Source organism: Natator depressus, chromosome 20 (genome assembly GCF_965152275.1).
Source record: "Natator depressus isolate rNatDep1 chromosome 20, rNatDep2.hap1, whole genome shotgun sequence".
NCBI classification, from domain to species: Eukaryota; Metazoa; Chordata; order Testudines; family Cheloniidae; genus Natator; species Natator depressus.
In genome coordinates this window covers 8,103,260-8,122,365 of record NC_134253.1, presented here as the reverse complement: position 1 = coordinate 8,122,365, position 19,106 = coordinate 8,103,260, and the positions used below count along the sequence as shown (strand labels likewise).

The following is a 19,106-nucleotide window of genomic DNA, read 5'->3' as shown; positions in this document are numbered from 1 at the left end:
ACAGGGTATAACTGGCACACAGGGTGTAGCTGACAGAGTGTAGCTGGCACCCAGTGTAGGTGACACAGGGTATGACTGGCACACAGGGTGTAGCTGACAGAGTGTAGCTGGCACCCAGTGTAGGTGACACAGGGTATGACTGACACACAGGGTGTAGCTGACAGAGTGTAGCTGGCACCCAGTGTAGGTGACACAGGGTATAACTGGCACACAGGGTGTAGCTGACAGAGTGTAGCTGGCACCCAGTGTAGGTGACACGGGGTATAACTGACACACAGGGTGTAGCTGACACCGTGTAGCTGGCACCCAGTGTAGGTGACACGGGGTATAACTGACACACAGGGTGTAGCTGACACCGTGTAGCTGTCACCCAGTGTAGGTGACACGGGGTATAACTGGCACACAGGGTGTAGCTGACACCGTGTAGCTGTCACCCAGTGTAGGTGACACGGGGTATAACTGGCACACAGGGTGTAGCTGACACCGTGTAGCTGTCACCCAGTGTAGGTGACACGGGGTATAACTGGCACACAGTGTGTAGCTGACACCGTGTAGCTGGCACCCAGTGTAGGTGACACGGGGTATAACTGGCACACAGGGTGTAGCTGACACCGTGTAGCTGGCACCCAGTGTAGGTGACACGGGGTATAACTGACACACAGGGTGTAGCTGACACGGTGTAGCTGGCACCCAGTGTAGGTGACACGGGGTATAACTGACACACAGGGTGTAGCTGACACGGTGTAGCTGGCACCCAGTGTAGGTGACACGGGGTATAACTGGCACACAGGGTGTAGCTGACACCGTGTAGCTGGCACCCAGTGTAGGTGACACGGGGTATAACTGGCACACAGGGTGTAGCTGACACCGTGTAGCTGGCACCCAGTGTAGGTGACACGGGGCATAACTGGCACACAGGGTGTAGCTGACACGGTGTAGCTGGCACCCAGTGTAGGTGACACGGGCTATAACTGGCACACAGGGTGTAGCTGACAGAGCGTAGCTGGCACCCAGTGTAGGTGACACGGGGTATAACTGGCACACAGGGTGTAGCTGACAGAGCGTAGCTGGCACCCAGTGTAGGTGACACGGGGTATAACTGACACACAGGGTGTAGCTGACAGAGCGTAGCTGGCACCCAGTGTAGGTGACACGGGGTATAACTGGCACACAGGGTGTAGCTGACAGAGCGTAGCTGGCACCCAGTGTAGGTGACACGGGGTATAACTGACACACAGGGTGTAGCTGACAGAGTGTAGCTGGCACCCAGTGTAGGTGACACGGGGTATAACTGACACACAGGGTGTAGCTGACAGAGTGTAGCTGGCACCCAGTGTAGGTGACACGGGGTATAACTGACACACAGGGTGTAGCTGACACCGTGTAGCTGGCACCCAGTGTAGGTGACACGGGGTATAACTGGCACACAGGGTGTAGCTGACACCGTGTAGCTGGCACCCAGTGTAGGTGACACGGGGTATAACTGACACACAGGGTGTAGCTGACACCGTGTAGCTGTCACCCAGTGTAGGTGACACGGGGTATAACTGGCACACAGGGTGTAGCTGACACCGTGTAGCTGGCACCCAGTGTAGGTGACACGGGATATAACTGACACACAGGGTGTAGCTGACACAGTGTAGCTGGCACCCAGTGTAGGTGACACGGGGTATAACTGACACACAGGGTGTAGCTGACACCGTGTAGCTGGCACCCAGTGTAGGTGACACGGGGTATAACTGGCACACAGGGTGTAGCTGACACCGTGTAGCTGGCACCCAGTGTAGGTGACACGGGGTATAACTGACACACAGGGTGTAGCTGACACCGTGTAGCTGTCACCCAGTGTAGGTGACACGGGGTATAACTGGCACACAGGGTGTAGCTGACACCGTGTAGCTGGCACCCAGTGTAGGTGACACGGGATATAACTGACACACAGGGTGTAGCTGACACAGTGTAGCTGGCACCCAGTGTAGGTGACACGGGGTATAACTGACACACAGGGTGTAGCTGACACCGTGTAGCTGGCACCCAGTGTAGGTGACACGGGGTATAACTGGCACACAGGGTGTAGCTGACACCGTGTAGCTGGCACCCAGTGTAGGTGACACGGGGCATAACTGGCACACAGGGTGTAGCTGACACGGTGTAGCTGGCACCCAGTGTAGGTGACACGGGCTATAACTGGCACACAGGGTGTAGCTGACAGAGCGTAGCTGGCACCCAGTGTAGGTGACACGGGGTATAACTGGCACACAGGGTGTAGCTGACAGAGCGTAGCTGGCACCCAGTGTAGGTGACACGGGGTATAACTGACACACAGGGTGTAGCTGACAGAGCGTAGCTGGCACCCAGTGTAGGTGACACGGGGTATAACTGGCACACAGGGTGTAGCTGACAGAGCGTAGCTGGCACCCAGTGTAGGTGACACGGGGTATAACTGACACACAGGGTGTAGCTGACAGAGTGTAGCTGGCACCCAGTGTAGGTGACACGGGGTATAACTGACACACAGGGTGTAGCTGACAGAGTGTAGCTGGCACCCAGTGTAGGTGACACGGGGTATAACTGACACACAGGGTGTAGCTGACACCGTGTAGCTGGCACCCAGTGTAGGTGACACGGGGTATAACTGACACACAGGGTGTAGCTGACACCGTGTAGCTGGCACCCAGTGTAGGTGACACGGGGTATAACTGGCACACAGGGTGTAGCTGACACCGTGTAGCTGGCACCCAGTGTAGGTGACACGGGGTATAACTGACACACAGGGTGTAGCTGACACCGTGTAGCTGTCACCCAGTGTAGGTGACACGGGGTATAACTGGCACACAGGGTGTAGCTGACACCGTGTAGCTGGCACCCAGTGTAGGTGACACGGGATATAACTGACACACAGGGTGTAGCTGACACAGTGTAGCTGGCACCCAGTGTAGGTGACACGGGGTATAACTGACACACAGGGTGTAGCTGACACCGTGTAGCTGGCACCCAGTGTAGGTGACACGGGGTATAACTGACACACAGGGTGTAGCTGACACCGTGTAGCTGGCACCCAGTGTAGGTGACACGGGATATAACTGACACACAGGGTGTAGCTGACACAGTGTAGCTGGCACCCAGTGTAGGTGACACGGGGTATAACTGGCACACAGGGTGTAGCTGACACCGTGTAGCTGGCACCCAGTGTAGGTGACACGGGATATAACTGACACACAGGGTGTAGCTGACACAGTGTAGCTGGCACCCAGTGTAGGTGACACGGGGTATAACTGACACACAGGGTGTAGCTGACACCGTGTAGCTGGCACCCAGTGTAGGTGACACGGGGTATAACTGGCACACAGGGTGTAGCTGACACCGTGTAGCTGGCACCCAGTGTAGGTGACACGGGATATAACTGACACACAGGGTGTAGCTGACACAGTGTAGCTGGCACCCAGTGTAGGTGACACGGGGTATAACTGGCACACAGGGTGTAGCTGACACCGTGTAGCTGGCACCCAGTGTAGGTGACACGGGATATAACTGACACACAGGGTGTAGCTGACACAGTGTAGCTGGCACCCAGTGTAGGTGACACGGGGTATAACTGACACACAGGGTGTAGCTGACACCGTGTAGCTGGCACCCAGTGTAGGTGACACGGGGTATAACTGACACACAGGGTGTAGCTGACACCGTGTAGCTGGCACCCAGTGTAGGTGACACGGGGTATAACTGGCACACAGGGTGTAGCTGACACCGTGTAGCTGGCACCCAGTGTAGGTGACACGGGGTATAACTGGCACACAGGGTGTAGCTGACACGGTGTAGCTGGCACCCAGTGTAGGTGACACGGGGTATAACTGACACACAGGGTGTAGCTGACACCGTGTAGCTGGCACCCAGTGTAGGTGACACGGGGTATAACTGGCACACAGGGTGTAGCTGACACCGTGTAGCTGGCACCCAGTGTAGGTGACACAGGGTATAACTGACACACAGGGTGTAGCTGACACAGTGTAGCTGGCACCCAGTGTAGGTGACACGGGGTATAACTGACACACAGGGTGTAGCTGACACCGTGTAGGTTTCAGAGTGGTAGCCCTGCTAGTCTGTATTCGCAACAAGCCCCACCCCCTTCCCTTAGGCCACACCTCCCGCAGAAAGTCTCGCCCGCTTCCTACAGCCTGGCGGCTGACAACGAGCCACACGCACCGGCTAGGCCACGCCCCCGGCACCCCCTCCCTCCCGCCAGCGGAGCCCGTTACCACGTGACCCCTGCCCCTCCCACAACCAGTCCCGGTTGCTGTGGTGACCAAGCCCCGCCTCCCTGCGGCCTCTTCCGGCGGCCCGCAGTTGCGGCGTGGCCCGTTTGCAGCAGCGGCGGCCGTAAAGCGCGGAGTGCGGCCGGGAACGGGGGCGGCTCATTGGCTTCCGCTCTCTCTTCCCGCTCCCGGAGAGAGGCGCCGCGCCCCCGCCGCGCGTGAGTGCCCGGCCGGGGCCCCCGGCGCGCGGGGCCGGGGGAGGTGGGGGCGGCCGTGGCGTTGGTTCGTGGTGCGGGGGTCGGTGGGGTTGGGGGCGGGCACCGGGGTGCGGTCACGGGGACAGGGTGACGGGGTTGGGTCACGGGGACGCGTGGGTCTCCTCGCCACCTGTCATGGGGGGCCCTCGGGATCCCGCCAAGGCCCTGGGCAGTTGTGTGAATCCCGGGCCGTTGCCCCAGCCGGATCCCAACTCTGGTGTCAACTTCTAGCTCCCCGGATTCAAATCCTGCCCCACCCCACGTGGTGTCAGTCGGGCGGCTCTTTCTGTGCTGCTTGGGCTGCCCCCCTGCTTGTGTGCCCCACCCGAAGCCTGGCTGCCTCTCGGCGCTGGACCAGGGAGCCCTGTATACGCAGCCACCCCACCCCAAAGGTGGCAGGCTGCCTCTCAGCATTGAGTGCGGGATCCCTGCAGAGGTATTGTTGTAAAGCGCTTGGGAATGGAAGGTGCTATAGACACATCAGAGATTTGTTCATCAGATTTCTTTTATTTTTTATTCTGTGTATCGCAGTAACACTTTGCAGGGCCCCATAGTGCCAGGCGCTGCAAAGACACCTCATAAGAGACGGTACCTGTCCCACAGAACGGAGTATTTTGTTCTCCTTTAGGACAATGGATTCACGCTTCACTCGTGGGAAATCTGCCATCCTGGAGCGGTCTCTGACCCGGCCAAAGACAGAGGTCAGCCTGAGCGCGTTCTCTCTGCTCTTCTCTGAGATAGTCCAGTACTGTCAGAACCGGGTCTACTCCGTCTCTGAGCTCCAGAACAAGCTCTCTGAGCTGGGCCAGCAAGTGGGAGCTCGCATCCTGGATGTGCTGGTCATGCGGGAGAAAAACGGCAAGCGGGAGACCAAGGTCATCAACATTCTCCTCTTCATCAAGGTGACGGTGTGGAAGGCCTTGTTCGGGAAGGAGGCGGACAAGCTGGAGCAGGCCAACGACGATGACAAGACCTACTACATCATCGAGAAAGAGCCACTGATCAACACGTACATCTCGGTGCCCAAGGAGAACAGCACGCTCAACTGTGCCTCCTTCACAGCTGGCATCGTGGAAGCCATCCTCACCTACAGTGGCTTCCCCGCCAAGGTGACGGCCCACTGGCACAAGGGCACCACCCTCATGATCAAATTTGACGAGTCCGTCATCGCGCGAGACAAAGCCCTGGACGGCCGCTGAGCGTGCTGCTGGGGGAGCCGGCGTGCTGCTCTCGTACATGTGCACTGTGTAACTAAAAGGACTGTGCTAGGATGTCCTCAAAGGGGTGCCGTGGCTGGTCTGGTGCAGGCTGTGTGCAGATCAGAACGAACCTGCATGAAGCAGAGGGGGCCTCAGCCCAGTTCCAGTGGAACACATCTCCCCATCATATTAATTGCCCCTCCTTTCCGCTCCCCCACCCGCTGTTCAATTCTTGGCTTCTGCCAAGGATGCCAACTGGCAGCCAAAGATGCATCCACACTGCAGCTGGCAGTTGCCATGCTCAGCTCGGGTAGGGATACGCAGGCTAGTTCTGACTGAGCTAACGCACTAAAAATACCAGTGTAGCAGTGGTGGCACAGGCGCGTGGCTGGGGCTAGCCACCCTGCACGTACCTAGAATCTCAGACAGGCTTGTGCTCAGGCAGCTAGCTCGAGCCGCAGCCCCTGCCAGAACATGATCCTGTCTGAGATCCTAGGTACATACTCTGGTGGCTAGCCCTTGCTGCTGCTTTTAGTGTGCCAGCTTGAACAGAGCCAGTGTGTGCATCTCCACCCAAGTGGGGATTACACCTCCCTGTTGTCTGTAGACGGACTTAGACTCTGAACTCTGCTCTTGCGTATGAGATGATCTCTCCCATGTGCAGAGCTGAGATATGTTGGTGGGGTAGCATCAGGAGGTTTTTTCCCATGTGCCCAACCCCCTGCCCCCAGAGCTGATGGGAGAGCAGTTGCCCCACAGGAGGTGGGTGTGTGACCTGTTTTTCAAGATTGGAGAAAACTGAAACTTTCCCCAGCTTAATAAAATAAAGTCAAGAAGTACTGGTTCCTGGGCTGCAGCTTCTTTACACCTAGGCTGCTGCTTCTGCTCTGGCCTATTTCAGCAGTTCTGACTTCTGCTTTCTGACTGCTTATGTGTGTGGGACTCAGCATGGTCTTAGTGGGACAGGCAGCCACGCCCCAGAACCACTCGCTCAGCCAGCTTCAACGAGCTGCCCTGATTGGCAGTCCTAGCAAAGCCCAGCACTGAACACCCCACTGCCTTCTAGAGCGGATCCCTCCAAGGGAGGTTTGAGGCACATTGGTGGGGAGGGACGGGAACAGAGTTTGTGTCAGAAGCTTCCCCTTCTGCTGCCCATGAAGCGGGTTCTGAATGGGTCAGTTAGTCTGAGGGTTAAAATGGAGCTTTTTGTGGGGCCCAAATCCAGCTTTTCCTTTCAGAGCATAGCACGCTCACGCTTTCAAACCGCGGCATGGATGCTCAGTGCCCGGTGAGGATGGAAACACAAAACTAGACATCTTTACCATGCCAACAGCCAGGCTGTTCCCAGACGAGATTTAACATGCTTCTTGCCTGAAAGGTGACCTGCCACAGGGTACATATTCTCTGTTGCTGCTGGTTTACAGTGTTTGGGGGAGATCTGAATGTGGGAGCAGTGGGGGTTTTCTTCAAAAACTTGATGCTTTGTTTAACCTTCGGAACAGCTGAGATGTGATGTCTGGCAGCCTCTGCTCTTGCTGGAGAAGTTGCTGTCCCTAAACATTCAGCAGGCAATGAGTTGTGATACCTTATTCCACCCCCACAGTGCAAGCTTAATGAAAGGGACGTGACTGGCTTGAAAACAAATCTCACTGAAATCTCACTCTGCATCTGTAACAGTTGCAAGTAACTCCTAATATCACTTTGACGGGAAGTAGTTTGCAAAGAAAAGAGATTCCTCTTTTCAGCTCCTTTCCTTTGTGCAGCAATTCCATGCCGTCAGTTTCACCATTCCTCCGTTGTCAGTTTCTTCCTTGCTGAAAAGAGCATTAAAAGCATCAACAGAAAAGCAAGCTTCCCCTCCACCTCACGCATCTTTTTTTTTAAAAGGAACTTGAGTTAAAATGGAAATTTTCAGAATGTTGTTATATAAAGGGAGGTTCTGTCAAAACCTTGAATTTCAAAATCCTCACGTTGACAGTGAGCCCCTTTTAACCAGAGAATCTGATGCTTTGGATCTTTACCAAGCTGATAATTTTTTCCTAGTTAACAAACTAAAATTCAGTTAAATGGCCTTTTTTCATTTCTCTCTCCCAGGTTGTTACCCTCCCCCATCCCCATTTCAGGTTCATCGTTCATTCCTTTGCATCCCATGGTTCACAAAGAAATTAATTGTTTTGCATTCTGTGTGTGCTGGTTTTATTGATCACTTTTCTATTGTACATGCTCTTTGGGGAATGAGTGCTGTATATAATCTTGGGAAAGCCTAGCAGGACCTGTCTAACTCTACAAATAAAATCTGTTTATACCCAGCCTGCATGTGTGTGTGTCCTCAACGCTTGAGTCTCAAAGCAAGGTTTTGTTCCAGGCACCATTAAAGCACAATACCCTACAGGTTCTCACAGTTGCGGATGGTGTGGATCATCTCTTGAAAGTGAGAGTGTCACATAGACATTTCCCCTCTATTTTAGTTCTTCTGTGAGCATCCTTCTGTTCATGATTGCTTGCACTCTGACAGCTAAGGCACTGTCATCTTCCTTATCTTTAAGCATACATTCCACCCCTTGAATTGTTTACATGGAAGATTAATGTTAGGGTGTTTTAGCTGTCTTTAGTACAGTGGGAAGTTGTGTTACACAGTGCCCATTACTGATGTTCAGAGTCTGCATAGAGCGGATGTACTGCTGATGTGTAGGCAGCCCAAGGGACACCCCAGAGTCCGTTGCCAGTTGCCATTGGTATGACTGTAGTGCTGAGAGGCCCCAACCCAGATTGGGGCTGCATTGGGTTGGGTGATGCACAGACACACAGGGCTTGTCTTCACTATAGTGCTAAATCGGCACCACTGTGATCAATGCAGCCGCGGCAGTTTAGCAGGTCTGCTGAAGACGTGATAAGTCTACGGGAGAGCGCTCTCCTATTGATGTAATTAATCCACCTCAACGAGAGGTGGAAGCTATGTCAATGGGAGAGCATCTCCCACCGACACAGCGCAGTGTAGACACTGCATTAAGTTGATGAAAGTTACATCGTTCAGGGGAGTGGTTTTTTTACACCCCTGAGCAATGTAACTTACATCAACTTACATGGTAGTGTAGACAAAGCCACAGTAAGGCACAGCCCCTGCACCAAAGAGATCATTGTGCAAGCAGACAGGCAAAAGATGAGGGGAACTGACTTGTCCAAGGTCACGCAGCAGGTTGGCGGCAGAGCCTGTGGAAGAATACTGGTCTCCTGACTCCTAGCCCAACGCATCATCTGTACGCTCAGTTAGGAGGTAATTAGTCACCTTCCCCAGGGTGTTCCTTTCAATCAAGGAGAGCAAAGGTGGTCAGCCAGGAAACACTACATATCGAAACCATCACATTCCCTTTCCCACCCCCACAGGACCATAAGTTACTGGCGCAAATCAAGACAGCTTGATTACTGTAGCTTCCACCTGTCCAGAGCATGGCCAATTGGGCAGCTTTCTTTAGAAAGCTAAAGAGGACAAAGGCCCAGATCACAAAGGTGCTTAGGCGCTTATGGCTCGGGTTTACGTACCTAAGTTCTAGTTTTAGGCTTTGCTGTGATCCACAAAACTTCCGATCCCTGTAGGCACCTAAATTCATTTGGCACCTAATTTTTAAATATAAAGGTTCCCTCGACACCTGTGTTTCTGTCTCTGGGCATGTGCACGGCAGCATCTAGCCTTCTGGCTGCCTCTCTTCCCCCTAGCCCCCATTCATGAAGCTGGGGAAGATGGGATTCCAGCTAAGTTGCAGTTGGGGCTTGATCTGGTAGGGTGCTCCGAGGCTGTCTACTGGATCAGGTCCCACTCAAAATCCAGCTGCTGGAGGAGGTGGTTCTGCCCACCTAACCACTTTTAGCCCAGGGGTTAGAGCTCTAAGCTGGGCTGTGGGAGACCCCATTTCAATTCCCTCCTGTTCCGGGGGAGATTTGAACAAGGGTCTCCTAGCTCTCAGGAGTGTGCTCTAACCAGTGAATGGTGGGATAATCTAATGTGGGGCTCCCTCGGTCTCCTGTTGAAGCTCTTTGGTTAGTTAGCCACAGTGGAACAGCTTCAACAGGAGAGACTGAGGGACCCCCACATCAGAGCAGCTCAGTGGTTAGAGCATGTGATGATGATGGGCGATCACTCGTTACCGAGTATGATCATCTTCCATGGGAGTTATGGGTCCTCAGGTGGCTAATAAGGCCAGTCCTTGAACCACAAGTTCTATTACAATGAGGGCAGATGTTTTCAGGCTCAGCAGGAGGCTGTTGACCATGACTGGAAGTCAGTCTCTCCTTCCTTCTGCGCCTCTTGTCCTCTTCAGCCTGTTGGCGAGCAAGTTCAAAATGCAGGGGACCATCACGTAGGACTTCACTCCATTTTAAGCGATCCTGGGCAAGTGCCTCCCAAGTGTCAGTATTAATATTACACTTGTTTAGGTTGTCCTTCAGCAAGTCCTTATAACACTTCCATCATCCACCCACGTTACGGTGCCCTTCTTTCAGCTGAGAGAACAGGACCTGTTTTGGGAGGCGATGGTCTAGCATCCGGACAACGTGACCAGTCCAGCGGAATTGCTGATGGATGATCATTGCCTCAATACTGGTGGTCTTTGCCTCTTCCAGAACACTAATATTGGTGTGCCTGTCTTCCCATTTGATCTTAAGAATCTTACGAAGGCAGCGTTGATAGTGCCTCTCAAGGACTTTCAAGTGGTATCTATAGGTTGTCCAAGTTTTGGACCCATACAACAGTGTTGGGAGAATAACAGCTTGATAAGAAGTTTGGTGTCTGTTCAAATGTCGTGATCTTCAAAAACCCTGTGCCATAAACGAGAAACGCTACACTGGCACAGCTCAGGCGATGTTGAATTTCTGCATCAACATCTGCCTTGGATGAAAGATGACTTCCAAGGTAGAGGAAATGATCGACGTTCTCCAGTGCCACTCCATTGATTCTGATAGATGGGGCATGTAATACCTCATTTGGAGAGGGCTGATAGAGCACTTTAGTCTTCTTGATATTACGAGTGAAACTAAGACATGCCTAAGCATTGGCAAACACATTCAAGATAGTTTGAAGATCTTTCTCGGAGTGGGCAAAGATTGCGTTGTCATCAGCATACTGAAGTTCCACCATAGATGTTGTGGAGATCTTACTCTTGGCTTTCAGCCTGCTAAGCCTGAACAGCTTTCCATCCATTCTGTAAATGATTTCAACACCAGCTGTAAACTTCCCAGCAATTAGGTAAAGAATGATGGCAATAAAAACCACAAACATGGTCGGAGCGATGATATAACCCTGTTTGACTCCTGTTTGTACTTTGAAAGGTTCACTCTGGGAGCCAGTGCTGCTCAGAACAGTCGCTTTCATGTTATCATGAAGCAATTTTAGGACATGGATGTATTTATCAGGACATCCAGTCCTGGAGAGTACAGTCCAGAGGGCACGGCGATTCACTGAGTCAAAGGCTTTCGTTAGATCAATAAAAGCCATGTACAATGGTCAATTTTGCTCCTGACACTTTTCTTGTAGCTGCCATGCTGTGAAGGTCATGTCCACAGTTTCACGACTGCGACTCCGGTAAAATTTCTTCTGACAGGTAGAAGGTAGGTTGCAAGGATCTGCGCCAGAACTTTGCCTGCAATGGCTAGGAGGTAGATACTATGATAATTTCCACAATCCACTTTATCCCCTTTCTTGAAGGGGTGACAATCAGGGCATCCCTCATTTCACTGGGTATCTCCTCCTTTATCCAGATTTTAAGGATAAGCAGGTAAAGCTGCCAAATTAGCTCTGGTCCACCATCTTCAAAGATTTCAGTGGGGATCCCATCTAGACGTGCTGCCTTGTGTTCTTCATTTGCTTGGTGGCATTGTGTACCTCATAGAAATTGGGAGGGTCTCTGAGCTCATCCCTAAATGGTCGTTGAGGGATTTGCTCAAGGACTTTATCTGCAACCATAGAATTACAGTTAAGGAGATCTTCAAAATGTTCTTTCCAGTGAGAATTGATGGCCTAGTTGTCCTTCAGAAGTGTGGAGCATGTACCTGTGAGGAGCATGGTAGATCATGTACCTGTGGGGTGTCCACATCCTTTCTCCCCTGCACCAGGAAGGGGGGGGGGTAAATTGAACTGGGGGCTCCCTCATCCCAGGGGAGTGCTCTAACCACTGGGATAAAAGTTGTATGATAAGCAGCAGCACCACCTCCTCTGGCCGGTTTTGGGTGGAGCGAGGTAGGCACCAAACTCGGTCCCACAAGAACTGATTTAGGTACCCAAGCCGGCTGCTTGCAGACAGGGGGTTCCTGTCTGTGACTCACGAAGCAGAGCCCTGCAGCCTGGACTTAAGTGCCTATCTCTGAGAGAGGTCGGGCTTAGGACCCATCCTGTCGTCAACATCTCCCTCTCTTATTGGCTAGGGTAGGTGGCTCCCCGCCTTGTGGGCTGACTTTGTGGATTGCACGCTAAGGCAACACCCCCCGCCCCCAAGCCCTGCCCTGCCCCTCATTGCATAGGAGCCTAACTCAGGCCTTGTGGATTGCAGGGGAGTTCCTGTGATTTGGTAAGCACCACACTGCTCCGTGGCACAGTGCCTGAGTCTCTTTGTGGAGTTGGGCCAAAGTGGCAACTGAAGGTCTGCAAGGGCACCGACCACAAGGGAAGCTGAGGTTGGCACTTGGGTGAAAATAATATTCACACAGCTCTTTACACTCCACCTACCCACTCCGCAACCTGTCCGGGAGGGAGCATTTTCTTAATGCTGCCGACTTTCCTTGGCCACTTGCTAGAGTTTCAAACATACACCTTTGTGCTGTAAAATCTCAGCACAGCCAACGCCTTGTCCTCCTTCAAACACCTTTGGCATGAGGTCTTGTGTGCTGAGTCCCCACCACTGGCCATCGTGTTCTCACTGCTGCCTCATGCAGCTGTTTTCTTATAGTTAGACTGGATGCTCTTTGGAGCAGGGACTGTATCTTTGGTCTGTGGCTGTACAACACCTAGCACAATGTGGGCCTGGTCCATAGCTGGGGTTCCTGGGTGCTACCATAATACACCTAACTAATAATGTACAGCACCTAACACCATGGGGGCCTGGTCCATGACTGGGGCTCCTAGGATTTACTCCAATATAGCAAATTAGTGGTAGCTCCAGGATTAGCATTCTGGCCCGTCTAAGGCCTTGTCTACACTACACAGTTTTGTCAACAAAAGTCAGGTTTAGTCAACAAAACAGTGGAGGTGTTTGTGACGGGTTCCCCCTGGGATGCCACCTGGAACTGGGGTACCACTGAGCCCACCTGACCCAACAGCCTGGGCTTCCTTTACAGTATACTGCTGTGACAGGCTCTCCAGCCCCCTCCAGCACACATACAGGTAGGGACACACCCAGCTGCAGCTACACACAGATGCTGAGATCAGCTCTGCATGGGAAGGCTCAGCTAAGGCACCTCCCAGTTCCTAAAGCACGCACCCCCCTCTGGAGCGTAAACCCAAAATTATACAGTCTTGCGCTGCACAGAGAACTGTACAGCATAAGCTCATGAAATTCACCCCCTCCCTCAATGTGGAGAGGAATATACACAGCTTTCTGGCCCAAGTTATGACTCCTACACAGGACTCATCGAAGCATGCAAGGGCATGTGACTAGATCATGTGGTACTGAACTCCATCTTGTGCCTGGACTTTTCCACAAATTGTGCTGAGGGCTTTGCTTGGAACAATGCATTTCCCTCCACACAGCAGAAGCTATAAAAGGCCCTGGAAACATCTCCATTTTGCCTTTTTCCTGCTCTGATCTTTGGACTATGGACTTATACTAATGGGAGCATTCTTACAAAAGGACTGAGGACCTTCCAAATCATTTGGAAGCAACCAGAGACTTAACAAGCCAGCAGTTTATGCCATCCCTGCTTCAAGCCTGATTCAAGAACTTTGCAATTATTATATGTATTTGATTCCTTTAACTAATTTTAACTCTCACCTCTTTCTTTTCTCTTATAAATAAATGTTTAAATGTTACATATTAAAGGATGGCAACTGCATGATTACTGGGTAAGACTTGAGTTATATATTGACCTGGGTATGTGGCTGCTCCTTTGGGATCAGAAGAACCCTTTGGCTGATGAAATTAGTTTTAAATAATCACTCATCATTGAGTCTAGGGTCTGGGTGTTGAATCCAGGACTGGAATATCTAAGGAGGCTGCAGTTCTGACTTCTTGTTAGCCAGTGTGGTGAGACACAAGTTTACTTTTGTTGTTGGTTTGGTATATCGTATGGAAGAATAACCACCATTTTTGGGGTGTGTTTGCCCTATTTCTCAGCACTTTGCTCTGAATCTGGTATTCTCAGTTGTGACCCACAGAGGCACAGTGACAACAACTCAAGAGACCTTCCCCCTGCCCTCTCCCCTGTCCTCTGCCCCCCCAATTCTGGGATAGGGTGTATGCTGGGAAACAGTCCAAAGGCAACAAGGAACTTGTAATGGAAAAGGGGTTTTATTGAACCTGAAAAGGGAAAGCTTACGGTTGCACGGTTCTGCGTTTTTTTTCTGTACATTGCTTCCCCTGTTAGTTCATCTTTGTGTCTGTGATTTTTCCGTCAAATACATTTTTTGTTTATTTTAACCCCAGGTCGGTCTCTGTTGGGCAAACTGTGTGGAGTGTGTGTGCGGGGGCTGGTTTCCCGCCGTCGGGGGTGACGAGCCAGAAGGAACAGGTGAGAACTCGGAGTGAACAGATTTGGGAAGACGTGCATCTGGAAGGGTGACTGGGGTCATCCTGCAAGAAGCAACCAGGCTGGTGGAAGCCAGAGCGAGACCTTTATGCTTGTGGGCTGGCTACGGGTGTCAGGGCTCTGAGCCACAGCAGCACAGCATTAAGGCCCCCCAAGGGTACAGAGCAGGCGGTGACAGAACCCAGTATTGACGGTGCTCCCCGAAGAGTCACAGCCCCACTCTCCCCAGGCCGTGTGACCGAGTGAGTGGTATTCCAAGAACTGTCACTTTGCACCAACATTTATGGCCTGTGTATCTCCTTATGTGAGCAGCAGACGGTGACCTGTGGGAATCAGCTGCCGTGACTGAATCCTTTATTGTTTAATAATCCGATCCAAAGGCACCAGCACTTCCCCCGGAGCACTCCCAGGGCCCGGATGCATGCTCACACCCCACCCCTCCCAGCTGGGCGCTTTGGAAAGGGCCCTGGGAAGAGTGAGGGCTATGGGGCTGCTGGGCTGCTTTCCAAGGGTGGCGCAGTGGCCCCCTGCCCAGGCTGAGTAGCTGCAGCCTGATGTTCATAGAGCTACACCAACCTGCTCAGGTGCCAGCTGACAGTGGCCAGTTCCAAATGCACGAGCCTGCACCAGGTCCCAGTGCACACGCCCCTGCTGCGGCTGCATGGCTCTCAGCCTGTCCTCCATGTGAGACAGCTGCTGCCCTCTCTCTTCTGCTCCTCCTGCTCCAGGCAGGTAGAGCCAGAGGCCTGGACATGCCGGGAGGCACATCCCAGCGCCCCGTCTTGGAGGCGTGAGGCGGACCAGAGACACCCAGCCTCCAGTGTCAGAGGGAAGCTGGGAGTGGACCAGATGCACCCAAGCCCTGGGGTGAGAGAAGCCGCTTCAGAGAAGTGAGATAGAACACGGCTCCCATCTCTGCCCTTGGAGGCTTGTGGCAGAGGATGCCATGGCTCTCTGGCTGCCTGCTGTGATGGGGGGCTCTGACTCAAGCCCACTGGCCGGGGGCTTTCTGCTGCCTCCTGACTCATGCTGTCCTTGCTCAGGGAGCCTTGGTCTGTTGTCTCGCTCTGGCTGAGGCTGGAGTGATTGCTCCTGAGGGCGGGCATCCCAGTAGGGCTGAAAGACGAGGACTGTGAGTCGGAGTGGTCCTCCTCAAAGCAGGACATGGGGAGGGAGGGGGTAGCATTGGTGAGATCTGTGTTAGAGTCTGGCTGGGGCAGGAGGGGTGCCTCATTCTGCCCTGGACAGTCTGGTGCTCCTGGGGCTTATGCAGTCTAATGGCAGAGCTACCATGGTCTCTTCTCACTGGGACTGTATGGGTGGGTTGTCCAGTGTAACGTGCTTCCTGTAGCAAGAGGAGACTTCTCAGGAGGAACAGGAGCTGGGGGGGGGGGGGACTTTCCTAAACACAAAGAAACCCTCCCTTAGCGCCTCTGAGAAGCAGCGTTCTCTGCATGGAGATAGGGGAGGGACTGACTGGCACAGGTGCCCCAGAGGCTCCTAACTTGTTATTCACAATGTTGATAAATGCAAAGTAATGCACATTGGAAAACAATCTCAACTATACATACAAAATGATGGGTCTGAATTAGCTGTTAACACTCAAGAAAGAGATCTTGGAATCACGGTGGATAGTTCTCTGAAAACATCCACTCAATGTGCAGCAGCAGCCAACAAAGCAAACAGAATGTTGGGAATCATTAAGAAAGGGATAGAGAATAAGACAGAAAATATCATGTTGCCTCTATATAAATCCATGGTACGTGCACACTTTGAATACTGTGTGCAGATCTGGTCACCCCATCCCAAAAAAGATACATTGGAATTGGAAAAGGTACAGAGATAGGCAACTAAAATGATTAGAGGTATGAAACAGGAGGAGAGATTAAAATGACTAGGAATTTTCAGCTTAGAATAGAGACGAGTAAGAGGGGATATGAATCATAGAATCAGAGAATATCAGGGTTGGAAGGGACCTCAGGAGGTCATCTAGTCCAACCCCCTGCTCAAAGCAGGACCGATCCCCAATTAAATCATCCCAGCCAGGGCTTTGTCAAGCCTGACCTTAAAAACTTCGAAGGAAGGAGATTCCACCACCTAGCTAGGTAACGCATTCCAGTGTTTCACCACCCTCCTAGTGAAAAAGTTTTTCCTAATATCCAACCTAAACCTCCCACACTGCAACTTGAGACCATTACTCCTCGTTCTGTCATCTGCTACCACTGAGAACAGTCTAGAGCCATCCTCTTTGGAACCCCCTTTCAGGTAGTTGAAAGCAGCTATCAAATCCCCCCTCATTCTTCTCTTCCGTAGACTAAATATCCCCAGTTCCCTCAGCCTCTCCTCATAAGTCATGTGTTCCAGTCCCCTAATCATTTTTGTTGCCCTCCGCTGGACTCTTTCCAATTTTTCCACATCCTTCTTGTAGTGTGGGGCCCAAAACTGGACACAGTACTCCAGGTGAGGCCTCACCAGTGTCGAATAGAGGGGAATGATCACGTCCCTCGATCTGCTGGCAATGCCCCTACTTATACATCCCAAAATGCCATTGGCCTTCTTGGCAACAACGGCACACTGTTGACTCATATCCAGCTTCTCGTCCACTGTAACCCCTAGGTCCTTTTCTGCAGAACTGCTGCCTAGCCATTCAGTCCCTAGTCTGTAGCGGTGCATTGGATTCTTCCGTCCTAAGTGCAGGACTCTGCACTTGTCCTTGTTGAACCTCATCAGATTTCTTTTGGCCCAATCCTCCAATTTGTCTAGTCCCTCTGTATCCTATCCCTACCCTCCAGCATATTTACCTCTCCTCCCAGTTTAGTGTCATCTGCAAACTTGCTGAGGGTGCAATCCACACCATCCAGATCATTTATGAAGATATTGAACAAAACTGGCCCCAGGACCGACCCTTGGGGCACTCCACTTGATACCGGCTGCCAACTAGACATGGAGCCATTGATCACTACCTGTTGAGCCCGACAATCTAGCCAGCTTTCTGTCCACTTTATAGTCCATTCATCCAGCCCATACTTCTTTAACTTGCTGGCAAGAATACTGTGGGAGACCGTGTCAAAAGCTTTGCTAAAGTCAAGAAACAATACATCCACTGCTTTCCCTTCATCCACAGAATCAGTAATCTCATCATAGAAGGCGATTAGATTAGTCAGGCATGACCTTCCCTTGGTGAATCCATGCTGACTGTTCCTGATCACTTTACTCTCGTCTAAGTGCTTCAGGATTGATTCCTCGAGGACCTGCTCCATGATTTTTCTGGGGACTGAGGTGAGGCTGACTGGCCTGTAGTTCCCAGGATCCTCCTTCTTCCCTTTTTTAAAGATTGGCACTACATTAGCCTTTTTCCAGTCATCTGGGACTTCCCCCGTTCGCCACGAGTTTTCAAAGATAATGGCCAATGGCTCTGCAATCACATCCGCCAATTCCTTTAGCACTCTCGAATGCAACTCGTCCGGCCCCATGGACTTGTGCACGTCCAGCTTTTCTAAATAGTCCCTAACCACCTCTTTCTCCACAGAGGGCTGGTCACCTCCTCCCCATGCTGTGCTGCCCAGCGCAGCAGTCTGGGAGCTGTCCTTGTTAGTGAAGACAGAGGCAAAAAAAGCATTGAGCACATTAGCTTTTTCCACATCCTCTGTCACTAGGTTGCCTCCCTCATTCAGTAAGGGGCCCACACTTTCCTTGGCTTTCTTCTTGTTGCCAACATACCTGAAGAAACCCTTCTTGTTACTCTTGACATCTCTTGCTAGCTGCAGCTCCAGGTGCGATTTGGCCCTCCTGATTTCATTCCTACATGCCCGAGCAATATTTTTATACTCTTCCCTGGTCATATGTCCAACCTTCCACTTCTTGTAAGCTTCTTTTTTATGTTTAAGATCCGCTAGGATTTCACCATTAAGCCAAGCTGGTCGCCTGCCATATTTACTATTCTTTCGACTCATCGGGATGGTTTGTCCCTGTAACCTCAACAGGGATTCCTTGAAATACAGCCAGCTCTCCTGGACTCCTTTCCCCTTCATGTTAGTCCCCCAGGGGATCTTACCCATCCACTCCCTGAGGGAGTCAAAGTCTGCTTTCCTGAAGTCCAGGGTCCGTATCCTGCTGCTTACCTTTCTTCCCTGTGTCAGGATCCTGAACTCGACCATCTCATGGTCACTGCCTCCCAGATTCCCATCCACTTTTGCTTCCCCCACTAATTCTTCCCTGTTTGTGAGCAGGAGGTCAAGAAAAGCTCCCCCCCAGTTGGCTCGTCTAGCACTTGCACCAGGAAATTGTCCTCTATGCTTTCCAAAAACTTCCTGGATTGTCTATGCACCGCTGTATTGCTCTCCCAGCAGATATCAGGAAAATTAAAGTCACCCATGAGAACCAGGGCGTGCGATCTAGTAGCTTCTGCGAGTTGCCGGAAGAAAGCCTCGTCCACCTCATCCCCCTGATCCGGTGGTCTATAGCAGACTCCCACCACTACATCACTCTTGTTGCTCACACTTCTAAACTTAATCCAGAGACACTCAGGTTTTTCTGCAGTTTCGTACCGGAGCTCTGAGCAGTCATACTGCTCCCTTACATACAGTGCTACTCCCCCACCTTTTCTGCCCTGCCTGTCCTTCCTGAACAGTTTATAACCATCCATGACAGTACTCCAGTCATGTGAG

The 19,106-nt window shown here is 51.9% G+C and overlaps 1 protein-coding gene across 2 annotated transcripts; it reads left to right on the top strand.

The window, feature by feature from the left end:
* The first annotated feature begins 4,314 nt into the window (after positions 1 to 4,314).
* On the top strand, positions 4,315 to 8,015 carry TRAPPC5 (trafficking protein particle complex subunit 5). Of its 2 annotated transcripts, none has more exons than XM_074935491.1 (2): positions 4,315 to 4,471; positions 5,139 to 8,015. In XM_074935491.1, the coding sequence occupies exon 2, from the start codon at positions 5,143 to 5,145 to the stop codon at positions 5,707 to 5,709; it is 567 nt and encodes a 188-aa protein (XP_074791592.1). In that variant the 5' UTR covers positions 4,315 to 4,471; positions 5,139 to 5,142; the 3' UTR covers positions 5,710 to 8,015. The 2 variants fall into 2 exon arrangements, with proteins under 2 accessions (XP_074791592.1, XP_074791591.1); XM_074935490.1 differs by having other exon boundaries at positions 4,317 to 4,471; positions 5,042 to 8,015.
* The last annotated feature ends 11,091 nt before the right edge of the window (positions 8,016 to 19,106 follow it).

What these genes read in the sequence shown, in the direction of transcription:
- TRAPPC5 (XM_074935491.1), top strand. Translation starts at nt 5,143, where the DNA reads ATGGATTCACGCTTCACTCGTGGGAAATCTGCCATCCTGGAGCGGTCT.